Here is an 11,646-nt window from a genome sequence, read left to right on the forward strand (position 1 = left end):
TTCAAAATTTGGGTTTTGAGACCAGTGTTACGGTCTGAAGTGGAGTTTCAAGCCAGGATAAGAATTTCAAAATAGAAGGGGGGGGGGGGGGGAGACACACCCCAGCAACCAATGACATCAAAGTGTCCATGGTACATTTTTATTGACTAGGTATATTATTAACACATAACACCATACAGAAAAATAAAACATAACTTGAAATATATTTTCATAACACTTTGACAATATACAAAATAAAATGGTAAATCTTACATTTTCCTCATTTGTGGTCCTTTAAAACAGTGGTCTGGAATGGCACAAAATATTTAGCGCTCTGCAGGAAAAACGTTTTTTGTTTTGGGGGGGATTTTTAAAGACTTGGAAGCATTGAAGGGATTAAGGTGCATGTTTAACAGATTCATAAATGGTTTCTTCAGCATTCACATGAGTTGCAATGTAAGAATTCCATTAAAGATGTTTCACTTGAGGCAACAATAAGAGCTTAGGAATCAGAATTTTTAAGCATTCACTTGGCAAAAGACCAACATTTAGTCCACAAAGAACTACTTGGGCCACACTGGGGGGCGGGGGGATACATACCTAGTTTTGTCATTGGGATCATGCCAAAATGCATTTTAAAGATTTAATTTTTAAGTTTTGTAGAAAGTACTTAAAAAAATTGATTTTTACAACAAAAGTTAAAATATGAAAATGAACATTCAAATGGAAACTGTTTTCTTGTACAATTCAAACATTTGAATGTATTGTTCCATTGTAAATTGAACATTTTTACAGTGTTACATAACTTTCCGAGTACAATCACAAATTTACTCTTCTGATATTAGGAATTTGTGCTCGCAATATGGCTTCACATAAAAGGAACACTTTTTGACATTCGTTAGAAATCTCATATTTGTAACAATTTTTTAAATTGTATTTCCTAATTTGAAAAACCTGCAGTCAATCAAAGCAGCAGTTCAAATTAGAAATATTTTTCTTCTCGTAAAATCACAACTTTTTTTTTGTTGTTGTTGCAGCTCCAACACTCCTTTGAACCAAGCACCCCATCTTGGCAAAATGTGGGTTTTCTAGCCACAAGCATGTATTCAGAAGTAATACAAATACAGCCCCATGGCATGTTCGCATGCTCATCAAAATAATTTTTCATGATTCACTGAATAAAAACTAAGAAAAATGGTTTGATGGGATAAATTTGGCTTAACGTTCATTTAAATACAAGCTGGTAAACTCTTCAAGCAATACTGGCTGGCTAGTCATTCAGGCCGCTCACTCATTGAGTCAGTTCTTATGCAAATAGTCTAAACCTCTAACAATGCCAGACATGCTAACAAACCAGTTTGCTGTAATACACATAACAGCACAGCCTGGAAGCACAGATTGCATTGTTCCACCGACACAGAAACTATGCACCACTTCTTTTTTGGTTTGACTTGACATGAGAAGTTAGAGACTTAAAAATAACTCAGACACTACAAAGGGTGGGAAAATGTAGCGACGTGCTGGTTGGAGTGGATTTTACACAGAGAGCTGGGCAAAATAGTGTTGTTGTTTTTTCAGGAACAACATACAAACTGGCAAAACTGCAATTAGTATGTATATGTTTTAATTGTAGAATAGCTTGCCGCTCATTTGTAGTGTAGTCCTGTCAAATTTGGGCCGGAAATGTGGTTTGAGCTCACAGTCTTAACATGGTACAAATGTTTGCAGATTTGATTGCAGTTAAAAAAAAAAAAAAAAAGTTTCCCTTCTCTAAAATCAGCTGTGAGGGATACAGAACAATACGAGGCCAGAAGTAAACCAAGTGTAAACTAGCCTCAGACGCTAACTTCAGGTTCACGCATCTCTTCGTCGCTAACAAGCCATTAGGAGACTAATATAAATCATCGACCGAGGGCTGAGGAATTCTTCCCAGATTTTTTGTTAATTTTAGTGTAGCAAGCTATCGCAAGGTAGCCAGGATAGTTGGCTGGGTAATCGCCTGGATTTTTTTGATCAAAAATAGAGAAGGACAGCCTGCACTCAGGTTAGGATCGTACATCTCCTCATTAGCAGTCATTTGGGTCCCAATAAAAGTAATCGACGGATGACTAAGTTTGGTTTTGTATTTTATGTCACAAAGAAAATAAATTTTACATCAGGATGCATCACCTGCCAATGCTTGTTCATTTGAGTGTAATCGCTCACGGTACATAGCTTTGATCGTTAACTCGACTGTGGTTCTGGCCAGACTAGATATGGACATTTGCCTAAATTTCCATGATCAAATACAGGCCAAGATGGAAGTTAATACAACTTATTGACAGAAGACTCACCTTTGGATAACAAGTTTCATATTTGGTCTGACTAAAAAGAAAATGTTTACATCCAGAGGCATCAACAACCAATTCTATCCAGATTGTTCACATTCACTTAAGCGTAGCAAGGAAACGCTAGGTAATTTTGATAGTTAACTTGTTTGGGGTCTGGCCAGACTAGGAGTTAGCATGTAACTAACTTTAAACTACAAGGGAAAGTCATGAAATGCTAAGGTCCAGTTCATGAGTCGCTCATCTTCAACTGAAGTTTGGCTAATGAATTTTATACTTGGTGTCGCAGATATTGTTTGTTCCAGATTTTTTATTCCAGATTTTTTTCTTTCATTTTAGTGTAGTCAGGTAACACTAGATAGCCAGAAGTTAACAATAATTGTTTGGGCATTGGCCCGGACAAAGGATGTACTCGACTTAATTTCTTCATCATACAGTCATTAGATGCTAAGATCCGTTTTGCGAGCGAGTTAGCGGCCATATGGACACCAACAAAACTTGCAAACAGAAGACTGAAATTTGGCCAGCAATTATCATATTTGGTGTCACAAAGAAGATACATTTTATAACATGTTCCAGATTGTTCATCTTAGCATACTAAACAAACACTAGGGAGCTAAGACTCTCAACGAAACTTTTTGGGGTTCTGGCCCGACGAGGGATGGGCATTAGACTACATTTCCTTGAACGGCTAATGAAATTTAAAATTGTATAATTGTCAATGAATGTTCTGACCTCCTCTTTCGATGCCAGTGTTTTTTTAAGCCAAAATGCTGCCACCCAAAATTATTTGTGAGCGTGGATGTAGCGTAGCCTGTTCTTCTTCAGACCTCAAACCGTGCAGCCAAACAGTTAGCATCGCCTGAAGACATGCTTTTTCGACTTATCAATAATAGATCATCCATTCCTTAGCTGGATGTGTAAACATTCACTTTTTGGTTTGCACATGTAATGAGGGTTTAATACCAAATAATAAGAGGCACAACCAAGTTGCCGTTTGGGTTAAAAATTCATCACAGGTAGCGCAACCTAAACATAAAACAGTTTTCATTCATATACCTTATCAAGAAAAACGTACAAAAATTAAAGTGTTATTGTCTCGTTTTGGATTTGACTGTTAATCACGACAACCACAATAAGGAATATTTTCACGGTTGTCAGTCTGCCGAGCTCTGGCGTCCATCAAAAAAAGAAGGCGTTCTATCTAAGCTCGTCCCTGTTGGCCTCGAGGGCCTGCGACCTGTTTAGCTCGTAGGTTTGCTTTGTAGGTGTGTGCTTCTGTAGATTTTTTTTCCTTTGTTCCCCACCACCGGACACAAAAATGCGCAAGAGGTGGGACGCTGGTAGCGAGCGTTTCTCAGCTCTCGTCGTCCGGATGGTGTTGTTCCAGCAGTCGCACGTGGGTGAAGGGAAAGTGGCCACGCTTGCCCTTGCACTCGCCCTCCCACTGGCCGTTCACGTTGATCTTGGTCACTTTCACCATGTCTCCCACCTGCCGAAACAAAACACACACACGCACACACACACGCACAAAGATGTATACAGAAACTCACAAACAAGAGTTATGGTTAGACTGTTAGTTAGGGGCCTACTGAAAAGAAAAGCCAAAGATTTGGGGGAAAAAAACGACAATCTGTCGCAATTTTGCATTAAAGGCTCACACTGATAATTGATGTTTTGTTTCATATTCTGCAGTCCTCATCTTAACAGCTATGCTACGTAATATTACGTCTAAGGTTTCTCTCGTAAACCTTTCCTTCATAAGATTTGTAAAGTTTGTATTTTTGTAATATTTACATTTTTTGTTGTAAAAGTACCAATGTCTCGATTTTTTTAAATGAAAATATTTTACTTGGTTCTTGTAATTACTTTGTTCTCGAAAAAGTTTTTATTTTAATCGTCAAACTGACTTTTTTTTGCAAAAATTCTGTAAAATTATGTTTGTTTTAAATATTTTGACTCATGAAATTGTCACTTTCTGTAAAATTTGGACTATTCTCGTAAATGAGATTTTTTTTATTATAGTAATATTATATTAGTAATATTTATTCCCATAATCATGACTTTATTCTCGCAAGATGACGATTCCCAAAAACCCCCTCGTCCCCGCAAAAAAACTCGCCAAAATACTTTTTTTCTGTAAAATATTGTTTTGACTATTCTGATAATTTTACTATTCTCGTAAATTCTTTCTTGATTTTTTTTTGTAATATTTTGATTATTTTCATAATTACAACATGATTCTCAGACAACTACCACATTTTCTGAAAATACTACTTGTATTTTTAAGATTTTTATTTTGCAAAAAAAATATATATATTTTATTAATTCCAATCAGATTTTTATAATATTTTGCTTTATTCTTGACTTTCTGTAAAAATATGTCGAGGTTTCCTAATATTTGGACTTTGTTCTTGTAAGATTACGATTTATTATTATTATTTTTTTAAAGACTTGTTTTTGTAATATTGTGGCTGATTTTTTGGGGTAAAATATTCTTTGACTATTAGTATAATTTTAATGACTATTCTCGCAAAATATTTTTGGGGGGGCTGAACATTTTTATTTTGTAATATTTAGACTACTCTCATAAACGTGATTCTTGGACGACTAGTGGATTTTCTGAAAATAGTACTTATACTACTTACTATTGCAAAAAGAAAAACAGTCATTGCATTAATTTATTCTCGTCAAATAATTTTTGAAATTTCGTAATACTTTATTCTCATAGTTATGACTAAACATGTCTTTGGTTTCCTAATATTTAGGCTTTAATCTCGTAAGACTTTTTCCATATCAAAAAAAATATATATATATTCTTGTAACATTATGACTCATAGTAAAATTGTTGTTTTCAGGATACTGTTAGCAAATTGTGTCTCAAAATATGTTTGCAAGCCAATTGGCTAAAGATTTCCTTTAGGGCTGATGCTCCTTTTTACAAATAAGTCTTTGTCCAATTATCTGAGCGGCGGGATGCAGTAAATCTACATTTTATCATCATCATAGTGTCATTTCGCCAGCAGCCAGAAGACGTTTAAAGCTGCAGACCACGCACCCTTGGCAGTGTTTCACTTCAGCATTACACTGCCAGCGTGAGTTATACGTCACTGAATGGCAACTTAATGATCACGCTTGTCAGTCTGTGAGGGGACTTCAAATCATTACAACTGCAGAGCTCATAAAGCCATGGTGTTAAATGAGGAACCGATGTGTATGCAAAGCAAGTACAGGAATAGTATCACATACAGTGGGCCCTCGGTTTTACAACAGTGTTTGAAAGTATTTCTTTAGTTTTATACACTCTCTTTTTTCTTAAGTTTAAGTAAATACCACTTCATTTTATTTTATTATTGTAAAACAGACTTTCCTCTCAAAAGTATGTTGTAATTATTACATTAAATTTAAATGTGACAATGACAACTCTTGTGAAATTATGTAATTATTTCTGTAATATTTGGACTTTTCTTGTAAAATGGAAGTTTTTTCTCATACATTTTTATTTTTGTGATATTTTGACTATTCTCGTGATTATTGTCTTTCTTGTAAAATTGTCTTCATTTTCATATTTCTAATATATTCAGGTAATTACTTTACTGTTACTGTACTGTTTAGCCTGATTTTTTTTTTCTGTAAAAGTATTACAAAATAATTACTTTATTCTCAATAAATAAATAAAAAGTGTCTTTTCATAATACTTTGACGTAACTCACTTCACTCTGCTCCTGCACGAAAACTAGCATGGATGTGAGATTGAGGAATTGCGTAAAAAAGTGATAATCGGATTTAAATCCATTGCCGTTTTTATTGTTATCCACGCCAAATGTAAGAGTGGACCAAACTTGATCATGAGCGTGTTGCATAAAACCCTGCTCTCAATTGGTTGTGTTTTTAGTGGTATGTGAGCATAAATCGACCTCTTTCAATATGGAAATGAGGTTACTGTCCTTCTGAAAAGTACTTTCTTGTATTGAATCTGTATAAATGATGAGCTTCCCTTTTGGAATTGCAATGCTGAAATACAATGAACTATACAGTATTCTAATTTACTGGTATGCACCTGTAGATGACAGAAGGTAATTAACCAGTGTAGCTGCCTGTTGCCATTCATTCAACACAATAGCAGCTATGTGGTCATTTTAGTACGCCCAGATTTCACAATTCACACTGAGTAATTACATTTGGAAATTGAGAGTAGATCATCACAATTGAAGTATCTATGCTTTCTGTGACATATATGTTAAGTGGCGTGTCATGAGATTTTTTTTAATATACAACAACAAAATGTCACAAAAAGTACATACTGAAATTATCTCATTTCAATTTACAAATTGACTTACTAAGAGTGAAGTCTGGGCTCGGTAGTATGCAACAGGTGGATAAACATGTTAATTGTACCTTCTGCCATCTAGTGGAAGAACATTGAATTGTTCTGCCTGTCACTATACATTACTTGCATAAATACAGGTACATATGAATAAATTAGAATGTCGTAGAAAGGTTTATTTATTTGTGTACTCATACATTACATAAATTCATTGAACATGGGAAAATACTTTTTAGAACGTAAATTCCTGCCTAATTTCTGCATGAAAAATCATTTTCATTGACTAAATTAAGCTTTTCACACTATTCTAATTCATTGAGCTACACCTGTAGATGAACAAGGATACATTATTTGTAGTCAATTATTTTCGGAATATGACATGAAATTGGATAATTTCCGCACACCGATGATTTCTCACAGCACAATAACAGAAGTTGGGAATCACTGGCCAGATCGCTGAACTATCAGCTCCCAGAATGCTTTGCTTCTCTGGGCCGCACAATGAGACGCTCCCGTTACAATGTACAGAGCGTTGTATTCATGCACTCGTCTGTGCGCGCCATCAGCTCGCATTTGTAAAGCCACTTTTGTGCGAGTGCGCACAGGCGTGACGAGGCCATTTAGCGGGAGACGCGTTCTCGGCTGAGGCAAACAAGGACAACGGTGAATGTCGGGGACGGCCCGGGCGGGGGCGGGGGGGGTAATAAATAAATAAAAACGCTACCTCTAGAGCCAGCGCCGTCTTGTCGTAGGCGTTGGGCACCCTCTTCTGAATGGCTCGGGCATACACCGGACCGTTCTGTAGATTAGGGAGCTGGGTGGCGACCACCGGTTGGGCGTACTGGCCCGGATCACCCAGGGCCTGGGGAGGCCCCGTCCCGTCGGCGCTGGCCGCTGCACCACCGACCTGCCCCCCTTGTCCGGTGCCCACGACGGGGCCTCCTGGGCTGGCCGCCGTGGGCGAGGATGGCCGGTACTTCTCCACGTAGGGGACGGGGATCATCCCGGCGCGGCCCTCCTGGTTGGCGGCGTTCCACCACTGCTCCTCTGGTTTCTCTAGCACACGCAGAATGTCGCCCTTGCGGAACGGGAGATCCTCATCATCGTTGCCGAGGAAATCGAAGAGCGCCCGGACAAACTCGGCCTCCTCGCCTTGCTGCGGTGGGACGCTGGCCGAGGAGCTGACGAATCCCCTGGATTTGGTGATGGGCTCGATGAGGGTGGTGGTGTCCAGGTAATGGATCTTGTAGAACTCCAGCAGGGCCGGCAGGGCCTCAAACTCCTGATCCCCGATGCGAAACCGCGGAGGAGCCAGACCTGGTGGAGGAATGGTGGCTTGGTTAAACACACGGAACAGATGAACATGGACTCGAGGAGACTTTATTACCTCCGCAAAGGACTTTTTTTGTTAGCAGGAAAAAAAACTATTTTTGCGAGAGGTCCAATGATTAATGCGATTATCAAGTTAGTTGATTATTTTTGATAATCAATACATCATTTAGTGACCTTGTTTAACTTAAAATTGTCCAAATCCTCAGAATTTAATCCATTCCAGCCCCCCCACCAAAAAATAAAATTTGTAATTAGTTTTTTTAATGGAAGAAAAATGCTCTCTGCATTCTAACACCCATTCACATTTTTGTGTTCTTCCTATAACGCTCTAAAATGCCACAAGATGGCACCACAATCCCTAGCTAATAAGAAAGCTGTAATTGCTGTCAAGGAAGTAGGTTGAAGTGGTTTAGCTCAAGAGAAAGGCTAACACCTTTGTATATCAGGAAGGAGCAAATTTCAAAGGAAACACAAGGTGGTAATAAATAAATAAATAAAGCGACCATGGCAGAAGACGCCCAACAAATAGGTTTTGGGATAAAGAGGCGTGAGTGTGGCCTTAAGAGTCAGAAGTCAGCCTGTGTGAGTGTACGACCAGGCCGGATGACAGACATTCCACAGAGGCCAATGTGAGCGCTCATCTCACTCACCCCCCCTCCACCCCCAGTTGCGAAAGCACAGCCTGCCCAGTTCCATTCAAAAAATAAAAAACAAAAGATGCTTGCTGCAATTAGCAAAGTGAGCAGCCCACATCGCCGATGCGTTTTGCTTTTGAAACAAACATCTATCCACTCATTTTCTATAATGATAATCCTCATGAGGGTTAAGGTGAGCTGGAGCCTATCCCAGCTGACTTTGGGGCAAAAGGCAAGATACACCCTGGATTGGTCGTCAGCCAATCATAGGGCAAAGACAAGCACTCAGACCTACAGACAATTGAGCATCTTAAATTAGCGGAGCAACCAAACGCCATTTAGAAAAACGCCACTTTGACACAAAATCTAATTTTATTGCAATTCAAAACAATTTGATAACTGTGACTTTTAATTATTTTATTTTTTTTCAGACTCAATTCAAGTGTACAGCCTATCATAATTTGAAAATAAAATCTTGAACAGTTGCTCGGGGGGTGCACACCCTGCAGCAACTAGCACCAAGTCTAACTTTGTTACAATTCTAAACATATTTTACTAAGTATGAGTAATGTTTTGCTGTTAGGTTTAATTCAAGTGTCCTGATGATCCCAATTTGAAAATAGTCTTGATTTGTTTCTGGGGTTTACAGCCCGCGGCAACCAAACTGCATTTAGAAATGTGTGACTTTAGCACCAAGTCAAACTTTATCACAATTCAAAACAATTTCAGAAATGTGTCATGATTTGTTTTCATGTTGAATTCAAGTGATCTGATGATTACAATAACAAATACAATTTAAAAAAATCTTATTTTGTACAGTTACTGCTTTCCCGCTATGCTACATGGGCTACTAGCTAGGTCGCAAACGCACCACCGCTTCACACCGCCCCTACACCTATGAATTTATCTTAAAATAAAGTAACTGTTACCAGTTTTTAAAACAGCCGAATTGTAAAGGACACACTTAATCAACAAAATATGCTTGTGCATTGGGGTTATAGTAGACGCCCGATGGCATTATGTTGCCAAACGTGTCAAATCTGTCTTTCCACTATGGCGGTTTGGTGCAGAAGGCGGAGCGACGGGGGCCACAGCCTAGCAAGTCGGACGGCATTGTTAAAATAGTTCTAGTAGCTCTGAAGAAAATAGGGTGTTGGCAGCACAAAACAGAAGTTAGAAGCGTTACCTGAGCCGGATAGTCGGTTATTACTGATGCTGTTGATGATATAATGGGACACTTTGGAGTTCTCGGACACAGACAGCACGTAGTCCCCGGGGCTGGTTATGGAGTCCCTCACCAAGAAAACGCCGTGCCTCTGTCCCTGTAAGAGAGAAACGGCTTCCTGGCGGCTCAGCCTGCCCCAGTACCAACTCGCACGGTCTTCGGCGTCAAAATTACCAGCCATGACTGAACAATTAACGCCCCGAGGCTCGAGGCCCTATTCCCCCTCTTTTTTTATCCGCAACTCATACAAAAAAACTTTGGGTCAGGGACGCTCCCCCGGCATTGAGGAGGGAAAAAAAAAGGTGCACTATCACGACTTGAGGCAGGTTTTCGCGAGCAACGTAGCCGCGCGGAGGGTTTCTACCTTATCGTGGCACGACTAAAGGCTTATAGACGAGTGTTTTGTGTGATAAAATGTCTGAAGAAAGCCCCAAACTAATGTGCAACAAGAAAACTCCAGGACTGAAATGGCGGATCTAGGGAAAAGTTGACCTCATCTACCGGAAGGGATGCCTGGTCAATGGGAAGGGGTGCGTTCATGAGCCTCGAGAAGCGTCGGAAAAAAACCACAAAAAAAAACCCAGACGCGTGGTTCAAATTAACCTTTGGCATAATATTAAAATGTTGTTAACAGTAACTAGTTTTTTATGCTAGTCATGTGTTTGAGAAATAATAAAATATCTAATAAGGATTTTTTTTAGATATAACATTTCTTAATTCCGGCAAATAATAATTTAGAGAATAAGCGGTTCAGAAAATGGATGGATGGATGAAAAGTTCCATTAAAAAAGGTAAACTGTTTTAAATTTTGTTTTTTTATACACTGACTGGGAAAAGGTGCGTGGTGACCCTTGAGAAACGTCGGAAAAAACACACATGGTTCAAACTATTGGATTAATATTAAACTGTGTGAAATGTGTATTATATATTTATTATAATTAGGGTTTTGTGCCGGTTGTTTTCTTTAAATTTAGTTTTTTAAATATAAACATATTTATAGAAATAAGTAGCATATTTTCAAATCTATGCGACCAATGATGATTGAGACATTTTTTTTCCCAAGAAAGAGGTAAAAATAACCTAATTTCATATTTTGCCCTATTTATGGAGCTCAAAGTAAAAAAATAAATAAAAACTGTTCTAACTTTAACCACAATAAGGAACCCAATGGGATTGTTTGTGTCGATCAAAAAAATGGGACAGTCTCATCTTTCAAGGACAAGGAAGGAAATCATCAACTAATTATTTACTGTTTTGCCCTATATATGTAGCTCAACGAGGTAAATAAAAAAATTTTTTTTTATACTAACCAAAGTAATATATACACAGTATGGTTTGTGGCGAACAAAAAAATGTGACTAATTTGATAATAAACAATTTAATATTTGGCCCGTTTATGTAGCTCAGTAAGGTAAATTAACACAGTTCTACACCACTGTAAACGACAATCAAAAATAACTACACAATATTGCTTGTGTCGATCAAAGAATGTGGATCATTATCTTTCTAAATGCATAATTTGAGATCATTAATATTGTGCACGTGTACCTAATGAAGTGTCTTCAGAGTTCACAACGAAACACGTGTTAAATTGCACTGTTTTAATTTGACCAGTAGGTGGCGATAAGCACTCTGTCATCAGTCACATAATTCCTGTACATATCGGGGCAGCACAGGGTCCTAGTGTTTTGCACGTCTGCCTCACAGTTCTGAAATAAAAGTTTGAATCTCGGTTTCTGCCGTTCTGGAAAGGCTCCAGTTCACTAATGACAAGTGTAATAGAAACTGGATAGATAGGCGAAATAAAGATAGAGAATGGAA

At 38.3% G+C, this 11,646-nt stretch overlaps 1 protein-coding gene across 2 annotated transcripts; it reads right to left on the reverse strand.

Moving 5' to 3' along the window:
* Nucleotides 1-125: 125 nt before the first annotated feature.
* On the reverse strand, nt 126-10,370 carry LOC133467709 (adapter molecule crk-like). 2 transcript variants are annotated; one of them, XM_061752876.1, is made up of 3 exons: nt 9,787-10,367; nt 7,358-7,950; nt 126-3,798 (listed from the first exon to the last, which is right to left on the reverse strand). In XM_061752876.1, the coding sequence occupies exons 1-3, from the start codon at nt 10,004-10,006 to the stop codon at nt 3,664-3,666; spliced, it is 948 nt and encodes a 315-aa protein (XP_061608860.1). In that variant the 5' UTR covers nt 10,007-10,367; the 3' UTR covers nt 126-3,663. The 2 variants fall into 2 exon arrangements, with proteins under 2 accessions (XP_061608860.1, XP_061608859.1); XM_061752875.1 differs by lacking the exon at nt 126-3,798 and having other exon boundaries at nt 6,797-7,950; nt 9,787-10,370.
* Nucleotides 10,371-11,646: the final 1,276 nt, after the last annotated feature.

The sequence above is a fragment of the Phyllopteryx taeniolatus genome, chromosome 17 (genome assembly GCF_024500385.1).
Source record: "Phyllopteryx taeniolatus isolate TA_2022b chromosome 17, UOR_Ptae_1.2, whole genome shotgun sequence".
Taxonomy (NCBI): Eukaryota; Metazoa; Chordata; class Actinopteri; order Syngnathiformes; family Syngnathidae; genus Phyllopteryx; species Phyllopteryx taeniolatus.

Excerpts from the sequence above, each read along its gene's own strand:
- LOC133467709 (XM_061752875.1), bottom strand. The coding sequence starts at position 10,006 with ATGGCTGGTAATTTTGACGCCGAAGACCGTGCGAGTTGGTACTGGGGC. Across the intron at positions 7,951-9,786 it reads TAACCGACTATCCGGCTCAG|GTCTGGCTCCTCCGCGGTTT; the intron begins GTAACGCTTCTA and ends TTCCTCCACCAG.